The sequence below is a fragment of the Adelges cooleyi genome, unplaced genomic scaffold (genome assembly GCF_023614345.1).
Source record: "Adelges cooleyi isolate 19-005CV unplaced genomic scaffold, UGA_ACOO_1.1 ACOO_flye_CR_arks_rails_tigmint_CR_PRNA_307, whole genome shotgun sequence".
In the NCBI taxonomy this organism is placed as follows: Eukaryota; Metazoa; Arthropoda; class Insecta; order Hemiptera; family Adelgidae; genus Adelges; species Adelges cooleyi.
In genome coordinates this window covers 310,357-336,292 of record NW_026095978.1, presented here as the reverse complement: position 1 = coordinate 336,292, position 25,936 = coordinate 310,357, and the positions used below count along the sequence as shown (strand labels likewise).

Here is a 25,936-nt window from a genome sequence, read left to right as displayed (position 1 = left end):
ATCCTAAAGTTATGTTTTGAATTTAAAAATCCGAATATTACTATTTACTGTTAGTTATACAATATGTTATACACATATTATGTACAGTATAAATTATAAAGATATTTTTATTTTTCAAAAATTCATACTTAATCCATTTTGATATTTATAATAGTTGGTAATTATTTCATATCAAATAATTGATATTATTATGTATAAATTAAGTTCATAATTAAAATAATATATCTTTATGGTTTCGACCAGAGTCGGCAATAGACAGTATTTCAACTTAGGCCACTTCAATTTTGCTGCATTTTCAAATTTTTATCTGAAATAATTAGTTATTAAAAAAAATTGTTTAAATTAATTGCTCCCTTTGGAAAATGCCGCCCAAGGCAATATACCCATGTTGTCTATGTCTTGCGCTGGCCCTGGTTTAGATTTTTTCTTTTATTGTGTTTGTTTTTTTCAGATAAATGTACAGTTATAACTTATAATTAGTTTGTGATTCGTATCACGAGAAATGCATAAACGAATGTAAGTATAGTTTCTTTTTATAAAATGATAGTAAGAGTAAAAATGTATAAAGTTGTTATATCATAATACAATGTCAGCAGAAATGAAGTAGTCAAGAAGCCGAGCGACAGTGTGACCACTTTAAACAAAAATAAATACTTTTATTAAGTTGTTAAAAACTGTACAGTAAAATAGTTACCATCTATATAGATCATTGGATAAATTCGAATTGCATATGACTATATGACAGTGTGTAATATTACATCTGAAAAGCAATATGTGTTGTATCATTTGGTTGCTGTAATGAAACAAATAATTAGAAATATGTACAATAAAAAAGGTTATTTCGTCGTCTAGTCACACTGGAACTCGCTTATTCGCTTACTTCATTTTAAGATCACTTATTGGCTATTGCGACCCCCTTGTATAAAATAATACTTTCAAAATCGGTAAATTTGGATTCTTGAATTCTCGCCAGTCCGGATTATTCCCATCACCAATGTAGCCTATGCTGATTTGTTCCTGTTGCTAACGAACGTAGGCGTACAGACGAACCGTCTGATCAGTTGGTCTCTCCAACCGTGAAGTCCTAACGCGGAACACACATGCGCTAATGTTGAGTATATACGGTAACGCCACGGTTCCGGCACCCTGTATTCGGCTTTAGGCCGGGTCGACCACAGCGCATGGTCCATAAATCTGTACAAGTCAATGTTGGGGACAGGTTCGTCTTGAGATGGCACTGCCACGTCCACCATGTCCAAGTACTCCTTGTAAGCACGCATATACTGACCGTAGTGCTCCCTTTGTTCGTCGGTTAACGCCTCCGACATTTCATCGTAGTAACCGTCACGTCTGCCTCCGCCGCCCATAATCGATGAATGCGTGTAAAACGATCCTGAAATTCGAGAAATAAAAATGGAAATTTCAAAAAAGCATTCTCTTTCCATTTTAAAATCGAGAAAAACATCCAAAACGTTTTTAAAACAGTCAATACCTTCCAAATTTGTATGAAATATTTTTTAGACATAGTTCTACCAATAAATACTGACAAATCAAACATATGTCACAAAACCTTTCCCCAGGAACGACATTTCAGTTTTTCTTATGGTGGGGCAACATTTTGTCGGCCCACTGTTCATTTACAAATATAAATATTTTTTCCAAAACACTTAGATACAAAACAGTGATAATACAAATATTATAAACCTTCATACCTATTATACTTGGTAGTCAGTTCAGGCGATTTATTATAGGGTAAGTAAATGTAGGTAGTTGCATAAAAAACAGATAATTTACGTCCTTATGTATCGAAAATTTGACCAGCCCATAAAAATTAAGGGTGGGGCAAATGCCCCTACCTGCCCCCCCCCCAAATGACGCCACTGCTTTCCCCTAGAAGGGGTGGTAGTTTTTTTTATCAAAGAAATCTGTAGTCAAACCAGTAGTGTCAAAACCAAGCACGGTAAAAAACCATTAAATTGAGGTACAGTCTCTACAGATTAGGATCAATGTGTTTACTTAAAAGTGATTTAAAATAAAAATTTGACCTATTTCTTGTAGTACACTGTAGACTACCTCTCCGTTCTCATTATGCTTTGACCCTACTATTCCCAGACCACTCTTTACTGACTTACTCGGATAAAATCCCTTTTAAATAAACGCTTAAATCCTAATCCGTGGATACTGCACCTTACTTTAATACTTTCTTACTTGGTTTGTACTGTACTGGTTTGAACATAACCACAGATTCGCATCGAAGCGTTTATTTGAAAGTGTTTATTACTTTCAGTTGTAATAACCAATGTAGACCTGTGACCTCACCGCCCCAATATGCTCCATCCCTACTATGACCCGACCCCACTCTACTGGCTTTTTAGATGTTATTTGAATTTGTTTGAACATACATTTATTTGAATTGGGTCTTTGTTAAAAAAAAGACGTAACAATAATAGTTTAAACAATTATTTGAATTATTATTTATATACTGTCCAGGTTCGATGTAATTCAATAAAATACCATACCTGGGTAAAACGAAATCCAACTGACGCCACCGTTTTCTGCTCGAGATCCGCAAGTCCACGCTTGCACTGCTGCTTTTGTAGCCCCATAAACGGCTATGCCCGGCAATGGTACCATAAGCGCAATGACTCAGTACATTAATAATCCGTCCTGAACAAAAAAAAAAATTAAATTTCTCTAACATACACTTCACTCCTCGTGAGTCTCCCAAGCTACAGTTCTAAATATCATCACATTCACTCACTTCTTCGTCCCAAAATCTTATATCCTAACTCGTTTAACACTCACGTCCAAGCCGTCTGAACGTATGAGTTTTCCTCGTATTATTTACTTTGCTTGATGAATTATTGTTTTTTTTGTACTTACAATTAGAGGGAAAAACCTTTTTAGAGTGTACCTCTTTCTCTTCAAAGCTGACGAAAATTTGTAAAAACAAATTCACTGGGAGCTTGAATGATTTTGAATTTTATGAACTTCCATAGCCCCTACCCCTCCCCCGACTTCATCAAGCTACGTCTATGGAAGTCTACGAATCACGACTCACCTCGGTCACAACGCACTTTAGGTAAGAGCGATGACGTTAATTCCATTGGGCCTAGAACGTTTACACGAAACTGTTCTGTGATAAGTCTTGTCGTTTGCCACTCGTACTCGGCCATCAGCATGCGAGCCGCATTATTTACCACCGCGTGTAATTCTAAAAATAAAAAGTGTAAACCATTAACCGTGGTCATAGTACTCTGAACAGTGGTATAGCACACCCATACGAAGACCTTGATACTATTGATTAGTACCGTTGAAACAATAATATGCTAAGAATCGGTTATATATATAATTTGCGAATCAAAATTCGATTAGAATAAAAAAAACTTTTTTTGAAATAACTTTAAGTAAATTAATTAAGCTAAACGTTTAGAAAAATATAAAAATACAAAAATCGCCTTGGTTTTTTTTTAAAATGTGAAATTAAAGTTGACTGTTTAATTTGATCTCTGGGTTGAGGTAGTTTAGTTCAAAAAACCTCACGAACTCATCTCAGATATGTGTCCAATGTAAAAGTATAACTTAATCGGGAAGAAATGTAGGAAATTTGCATAGCACATAAAGAAACATTAATATTTTTTCAAGTTTGGTAGAAAATATCATCATTTTTTTTTGTTATTTATTAAAGGGTCTTAAATAAGTCATTGTAATTAAGTCCAAATGTATAATACTTTGGAAATGTTATTGATGTACTTATGTTGTTGAAGTACCTATTGAATTTCCTGCTAAAATATGATTCAAGGTCATTTTTATAATATTGATAAATGTTATTAAAGTATTTTAAAAAATACATATAACTTCTTGTGTGGGAATAATTGAAGGTTTCATTGGTCGTTACAACCGATAAGTTTTTAACTTTTATTTTGAAGTTAGAAAGAACTTGGAATATTTTGTAATTTTTTTTTTTTTTAATACACAGCTAACATTTTTTGTTTTTTATGTAGAAATACTTTTATTTATTTTAAAACATCTTTTGTATCAAATTTATGTTATGGCTAAATATATGTTTTATTAATTACGTATAATCGCCTTAATGTCTTTTCTACTCGCTTATTTCTAGGGTATACGCTGTTAGAGTATTATTAGGGCCTCATTGTTTGAATACATTTCTATATGAAATATACTTAGTAAGTAATTGCTATCGTAAGACTTTTACAAGTATATCTTATACTCACTGTAGTTCTGAGTCTCAACCAGGTCCTGTATGCGGTTTGCAGTCTCACGAACACTTTGAGGATCGCGCAAATCCATTGACCACGCGTACAGATCACACTTACTGTTACTACTGTAACTTCCATCGCCAGTGCCATAACATCCGCCACTGCTGCTGTTTTGTAACAGATAGTGATAATGTTAGGGTTATTAAAAAATTTACCTGTTATCTGAGTCAAAATTATTTTTATGCAAAACCTATGCTTTGGTTAGATAAGGTATCTTAATAGGAACATTAAAAAAAAATAAGTTAGTACATATTATTTTAATTTTAAATTCTCTTTTAGTGATGTGCTACTAGAAATATTTCCCTACCTCTCGGAATATTCCTTCAAAAAAAAAAAAGTTAATTTATAAGTCCTAGTGTACTATAACACTGTTGTTTATTTTATTTATAGGTACTTATAAAGGTATTCATTTTTATTATTATTTTTAAAAGATTTATGACAAGTTGTATCTTTTTTTTTTAGTTTTGGTAATATTTTTATAAAAATATAGTGTAAAATGTATTTCAAATGTTCATATTATATATTTATATTTTTGTTAGTTAGTAATTATTAGTGCATTCAAGTATATTTTTTGAGCTACCAAATCGTTTTATAGTCTATATAATTATAATAATGTTTGTATTCGAATAATATTTATAACTATAAGTATAATTAAATATCGAAACATATGAACAATATTTATAAAAATTGTAATATTCTCAATCAATTCCCGATAGTGGGAATATTTGAATATTTAAATGAAATTCCCGGCAATTTGTTCATCACTATTGCCTGCATCATATAAATAATGTAATAGTATACATTATACCCTTCGTCGGACAGTCGATGCAGTCGGTCGACCAGGCGTTCGGCTCCTTCCAGGCAAAGGGCGACGACGGCTATTTTGCCAGGCACCGCATCCGATCCTACCGCTGTACTGGCACCACAGTAATACCTGACCACCAGGGAATAACCTAGGCCCGTGTCGCAGCCCGTGACCACCACCAGAGGAACGCGGCGGTCGGAGCCGGTCGTCTTTGGCTGATGATGGAAACCGGCCGATCTGGTTTCGTCGGCAGTGTTCGGCTGTCGTCGCCGACCCCAGCCGAACGTGGCGGCGGCCAAGCGTCGGTTCATTGTCTTTTTTTTTTTGTTATGCTGCTGTTAGAGTTTTTTTTTTCTTTTAATTTTTTTATCTACATAAGCCAAAAAATAATAACGAATGATATTACACAACGCGTTGTCGAACAATAGCATTTGTAAATTATTGCAACGGCACACGACCTACCTACCTACCTAAACGGCGGTCCGACTGCTGTGCATAATATAAAATATAAATAAAAAAAACAAACTAAACGCGGTGTATAACAATATTGTTGGTGTTTTAAAATACGGCCGAACCAACGCCGTGTAATCGTATTTGAACCGCACGACGGTTCGTCTACTACTAAAAAGCAAATGTAAATCAAAAATATTATACCGACAGCGACCTGTTGCCGTTGCAGATTATCAAACACAACACGTGCATGGTAACCTATATTCTGCGCCATGAGAAAAGTAACCCGTTTCGCGCATCACGACTGACGGCCACGACTGTTCCGAGGTCCCATTTCCCCCACTTTGTGCCATTCAGTGTCGCGCTGAGGCGTGCATACAGCGCGAAACAGGCGATATACAGAGTGATTGTATATAGAGTATATAATTTATTATAATTGTGAATGATTATATTATATTGTCATTTATCAATTATATATATATAATTATTTATCGGTGGTGATGCGCGGAATCGAACGCGTTTCGGTCGAGCAACGGGTTACTTCTCTCGTGGCGCAAGGTATATACACGGCATGGCCGCCCCACGGTCAATAATACATACATGTACCTACACACTCATGTTATTAAACGAAATGTTTCCAATGGACGTTTTAAAGTTACAGGTTTTACTTCAACAAAAAAAAAAAAAATTAAAACAACGACTATATTATTTTTTGTAAACTAATTTCTCGATTAGGGAAAAAAAGGCATGACACGTCCCCTCGACACGGTAGATAAACCTATGTTGGTATTATTGGAATAAAAATTGTAATAACAAATTATTTATTATTCTTTATTCGTTTTTTTGGTGGGTAACATTTTTGTACATGCGTAATTGGTAAATAGATATTTTCTGAATATATATTATACTTTGTATGGGTACTATATATAATATTTTTATATATTACGGGTATATAGGTTGAATAAAGAAAATGATTCGTTGTTCCAAAATAAATCAAAATAGGATAACTATATAAGTCTTTCCTTGTATCTTGAGTTATAATAAATACAAAGAATATAATTAAATAATAATGATTAAACAAAATTAATTTAGGTTTTAATGAACTTATCCAATATAATTTACAAATAATGGTGTAGAAAAATGGTATTTTATTTTAAAAATGAATACAATATTGTGTCCTGTAAAATTCTCTTATACATTGGTATATGTATCTTGTACATTGGTAGGCTACTCAACGAAGACCTAGTGTTTATTGTCAATAAATAATAATCATAAACAAAAAAAAAAATAGCCAATCATTTTTATTTGTAACAGGATAATAGCGGACAAATTTTCCAACCACAATTTTTTTTTCTCCAAAATCCTTATTGATATTTGTACTTTAATTTACTAAAAGTCTCCATCAGTCAGCCTGGATCTTTTTTTTTTAAGCCCCGGAAGTTTTCATTATTAAATGATTTTTTTATTTTTAAATGTTGACTGTCAGCAATTTCTAAGATGAATAAATTTGCCATATATCTTTATATTGTTTCAATAGGTACATGAGATCATAAAAAACATGCCATTTTCGGATTTTATTCAAATATTTTTTTATATTGTAATATTTTTGATTTTATTTAAAAACAATGTTTTTTAATTTTTGTGGTCTTTATTTATAAAATGTGTCGTTCTGTTTTTGGTTTTCATTTACACTACATAGTTTCCAGTTCAACATGTTTATAGATTGCGGGTTTATAACAAATCGTTTATTTCAAAAAAAAATTAATTAATATTATTAGGTATTAAAAAAAAATATAATAGAGTCGATAACCATTTAATACTTGGATTATCGTTTCTATTTTTTTTGAAATTTCTACTATTGCATTTTATGTAGGATTTAATGGAGAAGAATTATATTTTTTATCTTATTACGAGTGGGCACATTTTGATATGTTTTTGTTAGTATACAAAGTCATATAATGTATTTATTTAAATCTTCGCAGATTTACAAAGTTCCTTTTTGGTTACTTTTAGACCCATAAAAAAACCAAAATTTATTTTTTATTTTTTCTGCGTATTAAGTAAAATGTGGATTGCCTACTGTAACATACAATAGGATTTGTTTTTTATGTTTTAACGCCATTGTAAAGTCATCTGAGTAAATAACATAGGTTCTCAACAGTATTAATATTTTGCAATGTAAAACGTTAGTTCACCCGACGTATATGCTGATGTTGTTTTCGTTTAAAACCATTATTGCAAAATACAAAATAAATACATAATAAATATGGTACCAAAAATTAATACTAGAACAATATTGTCCCATTGTTAGTATTGTACCATTGTACTCGTTTTACTGTACGGTTTTCTTTTGTCTTGTACCTTTCCTGTGTTACTTATTTGGATCTATACGAATATATTATTATATTATAGACATTCAACAAGATGAAAATAAATGATGTCTACTATACCACTATATTGGTCGCCGCTATTATCGTTGGTAATAATTTGATTGGAATGTTATTATAATACTATAACGTTATATTATATTGATATAGGTATTTAATATAATATTTAACATTAAAATTTTAGCCACACATTGTACACCGAGCACAAGTAAGTAACAACGTCGTACCTATACCTACTTAATTTTTTTCCAAACGTAAAACTATTAACACTATTTCAATGCTAGACCAAAAAAATGTCATAATTTTTTAAGGCGTTCGTTAAATGTAATAATATTATGTGTGGTTATTGAATTCTCAAATTTGTTTGTATGGATGACGTCATTTTTTAATTTTAGTCAAACGTGGTCTATCGAACTCAAGTAAGCTCTCCAATAGTGGTATTAGAAATTATTTTTTACAAAATTAATTTTAAAAACATTTAAGTATGTTTAAAATTAAATTACTAAATGCATACAATCGTTTTTTTTTTGCTATCCGGGATTATAATAATAGCAAACTTTATGTCTAACGACAAGTTCTACACAAAAAAAATCAGTGTTTTTCAGTTTAATCAATTATTTATTACAAAATGGTTATACCAACCTTAGAAAATTGTTTTTTAAAAATGTATGTTTAAATAGTCACAATGATTAAAGTAATTAAAATCATGAGCAAGTACTTGACGTGTATTTTAATACAAAAATAAATAGATAACTAATTTTCTCCCTGTTGAGTATAACAAAAAAAAAACCTATGAATAAAACATAATATACTTTTTCTATTGATTTTGTTAAAAATATTATGTGATTTTTGATTTAATCGTCTATAAATTAGTTGTTACATTTTTTTTATTTTAGTCTCATCATGTCTACGGTCCTCAAGTAAGTAAAGAGCCAACAGCTTCAATTAATATTTTTAGTACACTTAAAAATAACTTAGTAAACGCATTATTGCCGCTTGATAAAAAATTACAACGTTAAGATTCTTTTGTTTACCATCCGGATAATGATAATATCAAATAATACTTTTTTTAGAAAATGTTTCAATTCACTTACCAATTGATTGCTTAATATTTTAGTTGCTTTAACTCTTAAAAAATAATATTATTGGTGAACAAATGATTCAATATTTTTGTTTTCGGCAATCGAGAAAAGTCAAAAAATATTTGTATGTTTCTTGTTTATCCATACCGTTAAATAATAGGTTATCCAAATGCTTTTCAATAGAGGCTACGATAGTTAATTAATTATTAGATAATTTACAACTAATACAAAGTGCTGTGATCATCGTTATGAATTATTATTGATCAGGAGAAGTTGGAAAGGAAGACACCGAGTTGATGGAGACCAAAATATCTGGACCACTGAGTACCTCTTCGAAAAATCTTAGGGCGTCTCGCCGAGGCGCCGACAATGTAGTGCCAAATCCGCAAATGCAACACGACCATTCCTCCGTTGAAGAAATTGATAAAAATACAAAACAATTCTTGGATTCGCTTAAATTGAACAAGTATAGACGCACAAAGTTGGAAAAGAACACCAGGGACCAAGCAAACGCACAGTTGTGGCATACAGAAAGACGGAAACGCTTAACCGCGTCTAATTTCGGTCGGGTTTGTAAGAGAACATCGACAGTGTCCTGCAAGTCGATAGTTTGTGATCTTATGTACGGCACCTTTCAGTCGGCAGCGATCGATCATGGCAAAGCAATGGAACCCAAAGCCATACAATGTTTACAAGACAAGATGCACGTAGTTGTAACCCCATGCGGCCTAGTTGTCGACAAAAACTTACCGTACTTGGCAGCCTCTCCAGGTAAACCTGTTTTTACGGGAACCATACTTCATATAAAATGCGAAATAGATTTTTTTTTTTTAATTGTACCACATTAAAAATTTAGAGTTTTCCAATTAAGTTACAAAAATAGCTATTTCTCAAATGATTTACTGTCCTAATTTAGTCGGTGTAAAATTTTAATACTACCTATTAACACATGCTATAGTAAACATTACCTATCATACACCGATGTCACGGGATTTCCTTTATATCTCTAATGGCTCAACAATTTCTACTTTTTAGACGGTTTAGTAGGTAAAGAATATGTCGTGGAAGTGAAATGTCCGTTTGCATCAAAGGACACTACTGATTTTGCTGAGGCTGTGAAAACCAAAAAAGTAAAGTTATGAATATGTACAAAATAGTCATATAGTCCGAAAATAACATGTTAAGAATCTTCAAGACATGAAAAACGAAATCTTTTTTTCCTGTAGACCGTTTTACACGAGTAGTGTGAAATCGTAAGTGATTAGTACTTTGGTAGGTCAAAAGTAATCACCTTCATCCTAAAAAACGAAAAATCCTGAAAAAAAATTTACCAGCTTTTTAACCGTCAATTTAAAATTTTTATATTATCTTAAATTAATATATATTTTATAAAACGTCTATGCTTTGTACATTTGTTTATTTATAATAATGTTATGTGTTTCATGCAAATTAAAATATCATATATTATAAAAAAAAACAGGAGTTCAAAGTTGTTAATCTATAAAAATAAAATATTGGTTTCTATCAATTTGGTGAATTGTGTAATTGGATTTAAGCTTCGATGCGAAGGAGAGATGCAATTAATTTTTCTATTATGTGGGTTTTTTTTGTGTGTGTATGTATTATTCCTTCGAGTAGCAACTCTATTAATCACAACTTTCATCTAGTTGGTACTTTGAGTGAATACAATTTGAAAAAACCATACGAGATTTAAAGTTAGAAATTTTACTGGCTATAATTTCGAGAAAAAGAGTCGGATCGAGTTGAAATTTATAAGGAATATTTATTTCGTATGCACTCACTCGTAAAGAGTCTCAAGTTTAAATTATACCCATTTCCCAATCTCCTAGAAGGCCACCCCCCCCCCCGGGTGTGCAAGTTTTTTGGGTTTTTTAACCGTAATTTTATGACGGTTAAGTTGAAAAATTGTCAGTAGTTAGAACTAATATATATCCATAACTTATTAAACAAAGAAAAAATTCGGGATTACAGTTTTTCTTTAATTGAGCATGGTGGGGTCGTAGCATAGTGGGGACGGGAGGGTAACAGGTTTACAGGAATTTTTAAATCTGAATGTAATAAAATCACTTTCGAATAAACGCTTCGCTGCAACCCGGTAGTTAATATTTTCAAGCCAGTACAGTCCAAACCAAAGCACAGTGTAAACCAGCAAAGTTAGAAAGTATTAAATTGAGATGCTGTATTTACAAATAAGCATCAAAGCGTTAATTTGAAATTGATTTTATCCGAGAAGACAAGTACAGTAAAGTTTAGGCATAATGGGATCAAAGCAGACGGAGAGTACACAGGTCTACAGGAATTATCATAAATAAAAGTGATAAAAGTAAATAAAATCATTTTCAAAAGTGATTTTATCACTTTCAGATTTAAAAAATTCCTGTAAACCTGAGACTTTCCCGTCCCCACTAAGCCCCGACCCCACTGTAGCGGCTTTTTTTGTAATAAATATATTTTTTCATTATCTATATTTAAGTTTATACAGCCCGCATTCGGCTGAAAGTTAACCAATATCACTGTTATTTATCCTCCGATTAGATGGCTAAATAGTATATCCAAAAAATTTAAGCATTTCTGAAAAACTTTATTAATATTATTCATACCGTAGGAATGTAGGTACTCCTTTAGGTAAAAAAAAATAAGCATCTTAAGTTTAGTTATAGTAATAATAAAATCATTATTGATATATCTGTTTTTCTTATGATTCAAATCTATACATCCATACATGATTCAATTGTCAACCGCTAAATACCTTTTAGATATCTACCTAAATAAAAAGGCAATTTTAATTTTTTAATATGATAACAACTTATATTTTAAATTTTAATAATAAATCATAATTTTTAATAATTAATTTATATAAACTTGATAATTTTAAAACGATTTTACAGATTACGTTTAGTCAGACATCAACGCGTTTAGAATTAAAAAAAAATCACAATTATTACTATCAAATCCAAGGACAATTGCACATGACCCAGAGAAAGTATTGCTATTTTGTAGTTTATACCGACCATTGGGCCGAAGTAGAAATAATTACCTACGACGATTCGTTTTGGCAAGACCAAATGGTACAAAAATTACAACAGTAAGCTAACGGCGTCATATTTCAAAAATTCCTAAAAATTGAAATATTTTATTTTAACAGTTTTTGATTTTTTAGGTTCTACATTGAGTGTTTACTCCCGGAAATTATTAATCCACAATACGCAGAAAAAAATGTAGTTAGCGATATAAGAGATCCTCAATCAACATTGGATGATACAAAAAAAAAAGGAAAAATAGGCAACCTATAATATTCTCCCTGGTTTGAACCGGACACAAAGCAAAAATGTCAAAAAAATATTTGGTTTTCCACGAGCCAAAATGATGATAAATTAAGAAAAATTAATGTCTTTGAAGAATAAACATAACGCCTGATATCATTAAAATAATAATAATTCGTTAATAGAATAAAATTTAAAAAATATCCACCTGCTTTGTTTACCACGTAATATTGATTTATTTACATTATTACAGTTTTAATTAAAATTTCATTATTGATAAAAAAATAGTTTTACAATTAATTTCTTAATCACTATCAGGTGTTCTCGGTACAATCATGGTAAAAATGTCCAAATCTAGACCTAGTCAGAGATTACCTGTATAGTTTACTATGGTCGTTGTCTGCGGTTAAGGATGAAAATGATGAAGTATACTAACTATTCACCAATACTAATATATTAGGCTAAACTATGACTTATTTGCGCCGCCGTCGTACTCTAAGACGAGTTAACTTAAATAAACTTATTCTGTTTTGGGCGTAGGAGTGGGTACTATTTTCTACAAAATGTATAATATGGTCTGACTTATTTTTGATAAAAATGTACATTTGTCAATCTGTAAACGGTCTAGTTTATGTTCAATATGCAGTATTGTAAATATTTACTTTATGAGTAAATTAAAAAAAATAAATAAAAGACTAGGGTATTACGTTATTATTGTACATTGGGTAGTTACACTCAACAAAACCAATTATATAAAAGATCATCTTTGTTAAATTAAATATACTGGTTTTAATATATTTTTTTGAGTTTATAGTAAAAGTCAACTATATGTAAACTAGCATAATAGAATTGGCATTTTTCGATGCCTATTCTAAATATCTGAACACACGGCAGTGGACCAGTCGAAGTTCCAGGAAGCATGCCAACGTATCTTTACACGAACCCATTTATTAGGTTTTCTCACTCCCATATCGCTGCTTCTTTTTAAAATGGGCTCTAGAAATTTAAAACATAAATTAAGCTTGGGTAGCTTAGAATACTGTAAAAAATCGAGACTTTCATATTAAGCCTTTTCAAAAAGGGGAGAATTTCTTATTTAAATGTTTGCATCTTTATTACTGACTGACTCATTCACTCATCGACAAAATTTCAAGGCACATCCCAGTATAGGTGGAAATGTGAAATTTGGCACAAAGGTAGTTATTATAGTGGAAGTAAAGGGAAAAATCTTAAAGTTGCAAAAGTTACAAAGTTCAAAGGGCCAAGTTCCAGAGCAGAGGTTTACTCAGCTTAGACATTCCTTAAACGGTGGCAGAATACAGTATTACCAAAATTTCGCTGGACCTAAAATTATCAAGCAAGTACCGCGACGAAAATGTTGGGAAAACAAACACACTGCATTATTGTTGTCAGCCATAATGATGGAATTGGGACATTCAAAGTCATCAACATCAAAGCCCATCGGAGATCGGTCAGCATACTTTTTTGATATCTTATTCCTACTACGTATAAATCGCGTTTAAACACTTTATAAAATTTCCAATTTTAAATTAAAATTTGGAAAGGGTTAAAAATTTAAAAAGTGCTCTGACCGATCTCATGTAAACTTCATGACGAATTCAGGTATGTGCCTGTGATAATATTTACACTGATACTCCCTGTCATCTAGAACAATAACGATGTAGTTAAACGTTATTTTATTTATATGGCTGTTACGAACAAAATATAATATAACTTTGGAAACAATAAATCGTTTTAATTAACTCATTTCAAATATTTAATAATAGAACAGACACAAGATTCGATTTTCATTCTAAAATAATGAGCAGACTCCTATTCAAAGTAACACAATAATTGTTAATTATTTATAAGTTGCCAATTATAATGCTGAAACAAAGAATGATATCAAGGTTAAAAAACCGAATAGCAAAGACGGCGATGATATGAAAGAGAACTCTACTCCGAAAAAAGAAACTATACAGAAAAAGCCACAACAAGTGACTCATAGAAGCCCTGGCTTTTTCCAAAGTTTGTTTCTAAATTCTTTACTAGTCGCAATTTTGCTAATTTTAATTGTTATACTCTGCCTCGTGATAATAATAAAACGTTGATAAGCCTTAATTACAACCTGACAGCAAAACCTTAAAAGTTTAAATATATTTATTCAATCTGATACAGTGTCATATTGTGCACATAATATTATTTGTTATACAAATTTTACATTTTTAAATAGGAGTTTTTTTCAAAAATGTCTGGACGATAACTATATTAAAAGAAATTAATTTTTTGTATTAACTTCCTAACTGACCATTAGTGTGTGCTTATGATTAGATTAGTATGATTTAACGATATTCTAAAATATTTTGATTGATTAGCCTTGTTAATTATATCATTATGTTATGTTTATAATAACGCTTAAAACTCAAGTTAATGACTAACTCTAATACAATAGAATATTTCTACTTAAAGTTTTATTTTGGAGTCTCGTTTTCTACTCAAAAACATGCCTTTAAAAGAAAACAATGACACTTTTTCGAGTAACTGAGTTTTAATAATTAGCGCTTATAACTTTTGAAATTGAAATGGTCATATACAGGGTGTTCAAAAAGTTTGGAACCCCTTGATTTTCAGAGTAGCTTTTTATTTTTATTTAAATTAAAAATTTTTAATGTTATTAGTGAATCTTAACGCACATTTTAAGCCCAAATCTGAATGTTAACCTTATGCAGTTTGCGCATGCGCACTATCAACTTTTGAAATTAAAGTAGGAACCCCAATATTTTTCGAAATATCCTGTTATTTTGAAGACAAAACAATTTTTTATACTCGACTGTTAAAAAGTAATATTTAAAGTTCAAATTAGTGCGCTATTAAGAAGCATATTTTATTGCTATATTAGAGACAAATATTTTGGTTTTGTTTTAAAAAAAGGATAATATATTACCTAAACTATTATTTTAAAGAAAACAAATTTACTATAAAATTGAATTAGTTGACTAAATTGTTATTTTTAAATTTCTTAGAAAAAGTACTAAATGTATTCATTTTTGGAGACGCTATAAATTATAACGAAGCATCATATTGCTAGCGTATATCATAACTATTGAATAAACATAAAAGTAAAATTAATTAAATATTAATTACTAAATAAATATTTATAAATTAACAACATTTTGTTGTCTAGGTTCATAAGATACTGTACAACACAGTATTGATGTACTAAATAAATGCATAAATAAAAATAAGAAGCTTAAGTAGGTAATTGTTCAATAACAGTTTTGGCATAATTGAAAAATTATTGATCAAAATTTTAAAACGATATTACACCCGACTGTGAATTCGTAATCTAATTTTGTTCAGAATACAGCTACAAAGTTTATCGTTTAACGGAGAACAGGAAAGTATATACTAAAAATATGAATAGAAAACAATAAAGGTCCAAATATTTGTTTTACCCATATTGTGTCTTAAATTATAAAAAAATATTAGTAATTAATCACTACGGTTTATTATTGTAATAAGTAAAAATGAAATTCAATTTAAGTGCTATACATTTTTTACAGAAATATAAATGTTCAAATTGTTTCGGTAAGTTAAGTTGCCGGAAAGGTAAATTATTATGTAATAATATTCGTTACTTCGGCTAAAGCACCGCCATAATAATCATCATACTTAGAACAGCCATAGTTATATACTAGTCAATAGTGGATATAAAAGCAATACTGTTACTAGCATTTTATTTTTTCAAAGTATTAATATTTTAATACATGTTGTACAGGGTGATTGGTTAACTAAGGCTCTCTCAAATTCTTCTGAGATGGTAGACCTTTTTTTTCACAGTTTTTAGTTAATCTAAAATTAATACATTTATTTTTGATAAAAATATATCAAAATTGGGTGGACTAAATAATATAAAATGATGAAAAATGAATAATATGTTTTTTTTCATTCTTTAATGCCAAAATCACCTTTTACTAGAAACTATATACCGTACTGTTTTCGTCAAACGCAGACGAATAACAACAGCTTTTCAAACATGACATTGAACACAATTGAAATTCTTACCTCGTATTAGCATTGAAATTCGTTGCAATTTTAGAGGAACGCGCGACACAGCGTCTAAAAAATTATATTATATGTATTTTCTTTTTGGCCGCCAAAATATGTGTTATTATTAGTTTTGCACAATATCTTGCAATTCGGAAAAACATTTTAATATTATAATTATTTTTTTGGCTAGAAATCGTATAGCCTACAAATATTACTTCTTGTTAATTGACCAAATGATTTAATACCGCACCACTTTTATTATCGGCGTTGCAGTTTGTTTATAACTGAAAAAAAGAAAACTTATATAAATAAACATTGTCAACACACAAAAAAAAACAGCGTAGAATTTCGACGATTTGTGTGGTTCAAGACAAAACAAGAACCAACACAATTTGTGTAGTAATAATGAACAAGTAATATTTCATTAAGACTAATACATTAAAGTAATAATTAAAGACTTATAAAAATATAAAGTACACAGATAGCATACATGAAAATAGCGAGAAAAGTATGTAACTAAGACACCCACAATACCCTTTGATATAAAAGGGTACCTAGATTCAACACTCTAAAAAAATTCAAATTCAAATCGTTTATACCGCAAAAGTGTGAAATCCGATCGACCTGTTTATCATCTGCTATTAAAGCTATGAAAAAAATACCCATTTTCCACAACCCTTCTCCCGTCAACAACAATTTTTTTTTTATAAAAAGCTTTAACTAAATAGGTACAGTCTAACCAAGTAAAGTATTAACCCGTACAGCGAGATTGTACCGACGACATTAGCAGCACGAAAAAGATTCTTCAATGATGTATGCATGGAGTTTAGTCTACGATATGTCAACATGATGGACTTAGTGAGTACTGACATATATGCGAACATCTATAATATATCAAGTAACTACCATGCCAAAGAAGAATTCGAACGTATCTTAAGCAGTGCAATTGAGTTCTTCGCAAATGAAATGGACGCTGGATCAAGCGGCGATGGTGACGAACTCAATGTACTGGATCAACTCCAAAGTGAATATATAAAATTTTATATTAACGGGTAGTATCGGATTGGGTTAAAATCAACACACACATTTTTTAACAAATGACTTGGAAAATGTATAAAATTGAAGATTACATACATATATCATATTAGTAATAGTATTACGTTTGACCTCAAAATGTCTTAAAGTGTTTGCCGAAAATTCCTTGTGTGTTATCTTTTAATAAAAATCTACGTAATAAATGAATATGCAATTTAAAAAATATATATTTATTTCCCTTATAGTATTTGTATAATTATTATATTATAATTTTTCGCCCAAAATGGTTTTCATCAGTTAACAAAGTGCAATTTTCCTTTTTTTTTTTTTGGTTCTCCTTCATGACTTAATGTTTGACTACAGAATTTTGGAAAAAAAATTTACATGTATATACGTAATAGCTCCATTGTAGCTCTACCTACGGTCTAATTTTCATATCTTATTCCCTAAAGCTTTGCTTGAAAAAGTGAATTAAAGAAATAAATTCTATATCATTCTTGATGATGGAAAATGGTTTATGCTATTTTTTTGGTTTCCCAATGTTTACCGGTAGTACTATGATACAACTGACGTGTGCGAGCATACCAAATAAATATTTCTTATAAATTTTAACTCGATCCGACTCTTTTCCTCGAAATTATAGTCAGTAAAAGTTCTAACAGTAAAACCAATACTTTCGCCGCTCTGCATCGAAGCTAAAATAACCAAAGTAGGGTCTATTAACCACAGATTAATAGATTAAAAATATTAAAAATGATAAAAAATGTTCAAATGTTTAAGTGATTTTTAATTTTTGTAGAAATTATCATACCATAACGTATACATTAGTTATTATTATAATGTAATGGACATTTTATAGTTAGTATAATTTTGTGTAATGTTAGAAATATTCGACTATTATTAATCGTAATGTGATATTACATCGGGTACAAATTTTGCAACTCCTCGGTACAATTCTTCCGACATCACACACCTCTTGTCGGATTGAGTTCATCGATATAATCTGTAAGTGACCAAATGACGCTAAAGTTGACCGTACCGAAAGCCAATTTCAGATGAGACAAGAAAGCTTTTGCGTTCTCCAAACTATTGTACTCGATGCCCTCGTTACTGGTCGTTTTTTCCGGAAATTTGATTTGTTCTCCGATCAGGCTTGTATATGGTATAGTAAATTCTCGATTGTCTATAACGAATTCATTACCAGCGTCGCATCCGAAAGGCTCACAAAGCGTATTCAGTGTTTCAACTAAAAAGTCGACCACATTGGCTAATGTCTTTGTGCCGCCGATAAGCTTTTTGAGATTGTCCAGCAAGCGGTTAACGTGTAAATCATCGGACAACTTTAACATAGTACTAAACTGTACCACTATATTGTGCCATTCTTGCGCGTAACGCAAGAAGGTGTCCGAATCATTAGAGTAATCTTGTAAATATGTCATGTGTTTTAACGACAGACGGACCAAGATGATTTCGAAAAAGTCAAAACACGCGTTGTAGTACATTTTAATCGGGTAAAGGTTGGTGTTGGCCCAATCCAGGTGTCGCGCATTCGCCCAAACCGTATGCAGTACCGCGCTAGAGTCGTTCCAGTTCATTTTCAAGTTGTACATGTTTTGTAAATCGTATTTGATCCTTTCGTGCTTGCCCAGGTTGTGCAAAAATAGCGTATGGATTTGTGTGTTCATTTCGAGCCTTTGTCTCAACCGATCGTCACTGATGATATCGTTTTTCCGCAGCTGAAGGTTGGCTTCGTCCAAGTGCTGTGCGAGTATAGTGGTTTTATAATAACCTGGTCCGGACGTCCCCAGTGATTTCAACACGCTGCCGTAGGAGTCGAATGAATTGTCTGGGCGACACCCGGTCAGGTCGGCTTGCAGCTTATCGACGACATAGCCAAGGGTCTCGACAGTGTTCGTCGGATTTGGGTATCTCTGATAAAAACTAGCTATCAAGCCCGTGAACAAATACAGCGCCCACATGGCTCCAATACGTTTTGCTTTCAATCCGAACAACGAAACTATCTGCGATCTCACTACATTGCTGGTACTACTGATCGGACTGACCAACCCTTTCAATTCTGTATTATAAGGTTTTCCGAGTATAATCTTAAACATCCGCATGTGCGTATACCAGCCAAACATATATCCGCACCTTAAGTCCTCGCAGAGTTGATCGTTTCCAATAGCACGTTCGTTCGTGTATGCGTATCCGGTCTCCAGTGACTGCACTAAAGTGTAAACGGACAACGTCAAACCCAAAGCAATTAGCGACAATAGTTTGGGGCGCACCATATTGCTTAAGTTTTGAAAACGACTTAATCGGTGAAAAAGTATTTTACGTTTGCTTGGTTCTTGAGGTGACGAAATGTTGCGACTGAAAATATTATCGTTAACGAGACAAAATTGTAATGCTTCTCTTCGTATTTATGACACTTTACATATAAAAAGCTCTTTGTCACTGTAGGTCTATTTGTTTAGACCATATTTTTTAGCTGTCAGACGTACATTCAATAATATTTTTTATTGTTTTAATTTAACCGCCTAAATAATAGAAAACGAGTACAGCGGGTTTGGCGTATAGCGGGAGCGGAGCATAGTGGGGACGGATAAATCACAGGTCTACAAAAATTATTATAACTCAGAGTGATAAAACTGCCAATTTCTCATTTTTTTTTGTCGTGATGTTAAAATTTAATTTAATCAAGTATCATAACTATTTGTATAAACTACACGGGTACAATAATCTTAATGTGTACATTGTCTGCTAGTTAGTACACATTTTTTAATTAGAAATTTAATATATATATTTTTTATGACTACGACGATTTGTACCTAATGATATTTAAAAAAAAATTTGGATACACTCGATATAATTTTTTATCCGCTTGAAAAAAATAATGCATGAAAAAAACGAGAAATTGTCATTGTTGTTTTAATTTGCATCCGTCGTAATATAATTTAACGAAAAAGTACAATTTTTAAGATTTTCTGCGTTTTTCCTTCATGAAAAAAGTAGTACAGATTATGTACAAGTCGTTGATATACCTATTTTTTAGTCTAATTTTCGGCTATTAAGTATTAAAACTGCGCCTAAAATATAAAAAAAGTGCCAACCCCTGTTGGTGGGAGGGGGGGGGGGTACAGTGTTATTAAAATTAAGACTTAAAGATTTGAATTTCAACAATTGTATACTTATATTAACCCGAACATCCGGACCGCGTGGCTACTATGACCATAGTATTTTAGCATCCATAAGTCACAATATAGTATCATATTAGTGATTAAATAAATAGTATAATATAAATCTTTGAGATAATTTATAACTCAATACATCTACGGCTCTCCTAGTTATTGGCTTCGGTTTATTTATAATATTGCAAAACCCGTCTAAAGTCTAAAGATGGGCGTGACCATACGCGAACATTAAAATACAATTTATTTTTTCACCTAGTCGTATAGTTAAATGTAATTAATTTACAACTATTGTTTTTCAAGTACTCAAAATCGTTTGTCCCGTGGAAACGTGCAAGATTCTTAACACCTGTAGAAAACGATAATTTTCAATTAGGTATCACTTGCCCCGTTTGCACTGTAATACTGTTAGGTGTTTTTTTTAATTAATTGCGTTATTGGTATGAATAGCGGTAAACAAATAATAATCGAAATTTAAAACCGCACTAAAAACACAATTCAAGTACGATATTATATTATTATCATAGGTTAATCTTTAATTTCCGTTATACTTCTTTCTATGTAGCAGTTGCATACTAATGGTGAAAGTGGTATCTTGTAATTCATCACCTTGGTATAGTTCTTCAAGGTATTTTCCGCATAGGTTTACCACATCTTTTGTGTCCAAGAGCAATTTACTATTTTTGCCTTTAATATTATTATTTTGAGGTAACTTTAAATGGTTCCGTAGGCTTGATCTAACCATTCCTCTTTTGCTTATTTGATTCTCTGTTTATACAGTTTCTTAGGTTTCGATATTTTAGTTGTCCTTCTACTTCAGTCCGGTGCTTGTATTTTCGTCTTTCTTCAATTAGGTCTATGATATTTGGAGTGATCTATTTCTGAATAGATTTTTTCCTATACATGTTTATTGCAGTGCTTTTTATGCAATCCAACTACTAATCCAACTGACGCCACCGTTTTCTCCTCGAGATCCGCAAGTCCACGCTTGCAATGCTGCTTTTGTAGCCCCATAAACGGCTATGCCCGGCAATGGTACCATAGCGCAATGACTCAGTACATTAATAATCCGTCCTGAACAAAAAAAAAAATTAATTCCTCCCATTATACATTCACTCCTCGTGAGTCTCTAAGCTACAGTTCTAAATATCATCACATTCACTCCACTTCTTCGTCCCAAAATCTTATATCCTAATCTCTAACTACTGTCCTATTTGTTTAACTATCTTACAACATGTCCAAGCCGTCTGAATGTATGAGTTTTCCTCGTATTATTTACTTTGCTTGATGAATTTTTGTTTTTTTTGTACTTACAATTAGAGGGAAAAACCTTTTTAGAGTGTACCTCTTCCTCTTCAAAACTTATGAAATTTTGTAAAAACAAATTCACTGGGAGCTTGAATGATTTTGAATTTTATGAACTTCCATAGCCCCTACCCCTGCCCTGCCTTCATCAAGCTACATCTATGGAAGTCTATGAATCACGACTCACCTCGGTCACAACGCACTTTAGGTAAGAGCGATGACGTTAATTCCATTGGGCCTAGAACGTTTACACGAAACTGTTCTGTGATAAGTCTTGTCGTTTGCCACTCTTACTCGGCCATCAGCATGCGAGACGCATTATTTACCACCGCGTGTAATTCTAAAAATAAAAGTGTAGTTTAGTTCAAAAAACCTCACGAACTCATCTCAGATATCTGTCCAATGTAAAAGTACAACTTAATCGTGAAGAAATGTAGGAAATTTGCATAGCACATAAAGAAACATTAATATTTTTTCAAGTTTGTATTTGGTTCGATAGAAAATATCATACATTTTTTTTGTTAGTTTTTAAAGGATTTTAAATTGAGTCATTGTATTTAAGTCCAAATGTATAATACTTTGGAAATGTTATTGATGTACTTATGTTGTTGAAGTACCTATTGAATTTCCTGCTAAAATATGATTCAAGGTCATTTTTATAACATTGATATATGTTATTAAAGTATTTAAAAAAATACATACAACTTCTTTAAAAACGTGTTTTAAAAATACAGTCTACTTAAAGCCTACCGGCTAAAATTATAAAACATACAGCATGGGTCCCGACAAAGAACCGACTGGCATGATCCTACACATGTAATGAACCTTATACATGATGATGAGGACTCGTTATTATTTCAATGGCATCTTATACGTTATTATACGTTTAAAGAAGGCGCGCTAGCTTAGTATCGAAATTTAGTGTCGTTTTTGGGGTGGAGGGGTTAAGGCTAACGCATGTTCCAAACTAAAAAAAAATATCAAATTGTAAATATTGTGCGCCAAAATGGGTTTCTTGCGTTTAACATATAACTCGGTTACATATTTCATGTTGTTTCTCAAACACCTGTGTTAACTTAAAAATCGAGCACAGCAATATCTAATGGAGTAGTCTGTATGGGGTGACCTAATTTTGGAAATACAAACTGTTCTACTATATTTCGTTTTTTGTCACCTTTTGAAATACGTGACGTGATTAGCATTCTTAAATTTTTTTCTAGGTGATAATACATTTTTTTTGTGCCACACCGTGACGTTGCGTAATGCAGCCAGTATAATTAAAGTTTATATTATAATAAAATGGGCAAAATAATTTTGGATTTGAAAGTATGGTTGAATATTAAATCACAGATATGAATCCAATAAAGAAGTAGCCTATATGAGAATAATAATTTAAGATAAGACAAATAACTGTTCTAGTACTTTAACAGTTAAACAACTTTTAATAAAAGGAATTCAATTCGAAAAATAATACAAATTTTTTTAAAAATACTTTTTTCACTTAAAAATTTAGTATGATTCTTATGTAATTTGTCGTTTATTATTTATTTGAACATATTCCGTGTCTTCTAAATTTTCAATATTCCTTCTATGAAATAGTTAATTTTGTCTTCGAATAATAATTCTATATCCATGGTTTGCTTTGGACTTAATTCTAAATCGTATTTGGAGTAAAACAAATATTCTTCTTTACAAAATGCATCGAAGAACGCGTGCAAGTGTTGCAAGAATTCCAACATATCTTTCTCGACATTCAGAGTGACATTTTCGACAATAAAAGTTGTTCGGAAACTTTTTATAATGTTGAAAACTTCCTTGTTGTACTTCATTTCTGGAGCCAGTTCATAGAAAAACGATAGTGCATCACTCATGAGCGACAGCAACGGATCACTTTTAACGATCGTAGTCCGGAATCGTTTCAAACGGTTATTCTGAAAAATACCAAAACCTAAAAATCTTTTAATTCCTCTTATTTCGTCCGGCGTTTGCTTAGATTGATTCCATATGAGTATGGCGTGATCAACACACTCAATAAGCACCTGATTATATTTACAGCTCAAGAAAAGATGGGCTATTTGGATTTTAATGTCAACGTTTTTGTTGGTAACTGCAGCAATATTTACGGTATTTGACTGGAGAATAGGTTGTGTGCCGTTGTCGTGAAATATAATTTTAAGTGTATTCACTATGTGCCATCTTGGATTTTCTAAAAGGTGTTTCATCCGTTCTACGCGTCTTACCGTCTCCAAGTCGTTCTTTATTATACGAGTAGTTCTTGATATTGGATCAAAACAAAAGCCGGATTCTTTGTCAAATAATCCTATAAACTCGGTTTTTCTATCTTTCACCTGTCCCATTACTGTAAGACTCATATCCTTCATTTTTTTTAAATTGGTCAACTGTTTCTTAAGAGCTTTCCTGGGATATGAGCTCCCATAATCTAACTCTCTCAAAGGAATGGGGTCACAAAAACTGTAGTGGAACAACTCGAGACGGTGTAGAATTTTAGAAATGTCTTCATCGATAGCTTGAAACTCCATAACGAACACTTCCTCCGTAGTGCTATAACTATATCTGTCGCAATTTTTCATACCGGAATAAGCCAATAAGTCTTCTAAAATGTCAAATACGTCTTTGTTGAACACAGTGGTTGGGGATAATTGGTAAAAACACGACAGGGCGCCGTGCATACGCAATGCTATGTGATCATTCTGTTTGAATGTCCACAGCAGATTATCCATACATTTATTTGGATTAAAACTTTTTAAATCGGTTCTCTGACACTGGGCTCCTAGCTCGGCTACGAGGATGTATGAGTTTTTCAGCTCCAAAGCATACTTACAATTCAGAAACTGGTTGGCTTGTCGTAGCTTATACTCAACGTTTTCATTGCTTACAATTTGTCCCTTGCGATTATTTGCAATCAGATCGTACACGTAGAACATCTCTTCGGTTTCCATCCATCGTTCTATGACCCGTATATAGTTATATCTCGGTTCTGGGATTCCTTGCCAACCGGTGTACGTAAGAAGCTCATTCAAAGTGTCCACACGGGTCGCACAAAGTAACGAAACGCTATAGTAAAATGTATACAAAAAGAGAATACCAGTGATTGCCATTGCTTAATCAAAGCGCACTCGACAGATATGGAATTCATAAAAAACAAATTGTGGCTACGTTGAATATTAAAAACCTAAAACTACATTTACGTTTTTACAATGTTTATCTTTAAAAACATATTTTTATTTAAATCTGTTTGTATACATTTGTATTTTCAAAGTACCTATCCAAATACACAATTATAGTCGATTTTATCAAAATTATTACTATTATGTTCTTGTATTTACAGATGTAAGAAAAAAAATATGGAAAATTCTTATATATTTTTATGTTTTTAATCGTTGAGGTATTTTACTGGTTTTACTGGTTTACATTTACTGGTTTATCGTATGACATCACATTATATTTAGTAGAGTGATGTCACAATTAGAGTTACACAAATATTGGGTTGACACGTTAAACGTATGTTCTTATCTTATGGTGAAGTTGGTACTGACTACCATCGCACCTCTTATATATAATGAAAAAACCGGAAAAGTAGCTTAAATACTATAAATGTGAATTTTGAAGAATATTATGGGCTTAGCAATTTGAAATTCAGTAAAATATGACCTGTTATATTATCACAAAACAAATATACCAATTAAAGAAAAGTTAACATTAAAAACAATATTGAAATCCATCCCTCCTCACCCCACTCCCCATGGAAAAAAATTCCAACCTAACCGTCTTTTGTACTGAGTTATTAGAAATATTTAGTTGTTTGTTAAATAGTTTTAGAGAGTGTTGAGATTGTTTTAAAATAGTAGTCTTATGTCTCTGCTTTGGAACACAAACGGAAAAGTCGACACCGGTTATCATAACAAAAATATCAGCTGATTTATCTGATAAGATAAGAGATATGTTTTTACTTTGGAACACACCCGGAAAAATCGACACTTTTTTCATAACGAAAATGTATCTAATTTTTTAACCACAATATTAATCCTATACAGGTGTAGAGTTCT

At 31.7% G+C, this 25,936-nt stretch overlaps 2 protein-coding genes across 3 annotated transcripts; one reads left to right on the top strand and one right to left on the bottom strand.

The window, feature by feature from the left end:
• Positions 1-49: 49 nt before the first annotated feature.
• LOC126839709 (short-chain dehydrogenase/reductase family 9C member 7-like) lies at positions 50-5,794 on the bottom strand. Its single transcript, XM_050575128.1, is given in 6 exon segments — positions 50-1,393; positions 2,520-2,631; positions 2,633-2,667; positions 3,062-3,214; positions 4,236-4,387; positions 5,089-5,794. Coding segments are annotated over 6 exon segments (1,152 nt in total). The 5' UTR covers positions 5,397-5,794; the 3' UTR covers positions 50-1,001.
• Positions 5,795-7,878: 2,084 nt separating this feature from the next.
• Positions 7,879-12,388, top strand: LOC126839710 (uncharacterized). 2 transcript variants are annotated; one of them, XM_050575129.1, is made up of 8 exons: positions 7,879-8,014; positions 8,107-8,130; positions 8,318-8,341; positions 8,819-8,842; positions 9,272-9,775; positions 10,040-10,134; positions 11,914-12,110; positions 12,186-12,388. In XM_050575129.1, the coding sequence occupies exons 1-8, from the start codon at positions 7,960-7,962 to the stop codon at positions 12,316-12,318; spliced, it is 1,056 nt and encodes a 351-aa protein (XP_050431086.1). In that variant the 5' UTR covers positions 7,879-7,959; the 3' UTR covers positions 12,319-12,388. The 2 variants fall into 2 exon arrangements, with proteins under 2 accessions (XP_050431086.1, XP_050431087.1); XM_050575130.1 differs by lacking the exon at positions 8,318-8,341.
• The last annotated feature ends 13,548 nt before the right edge of the window (positions 12,389-25,936 follow it).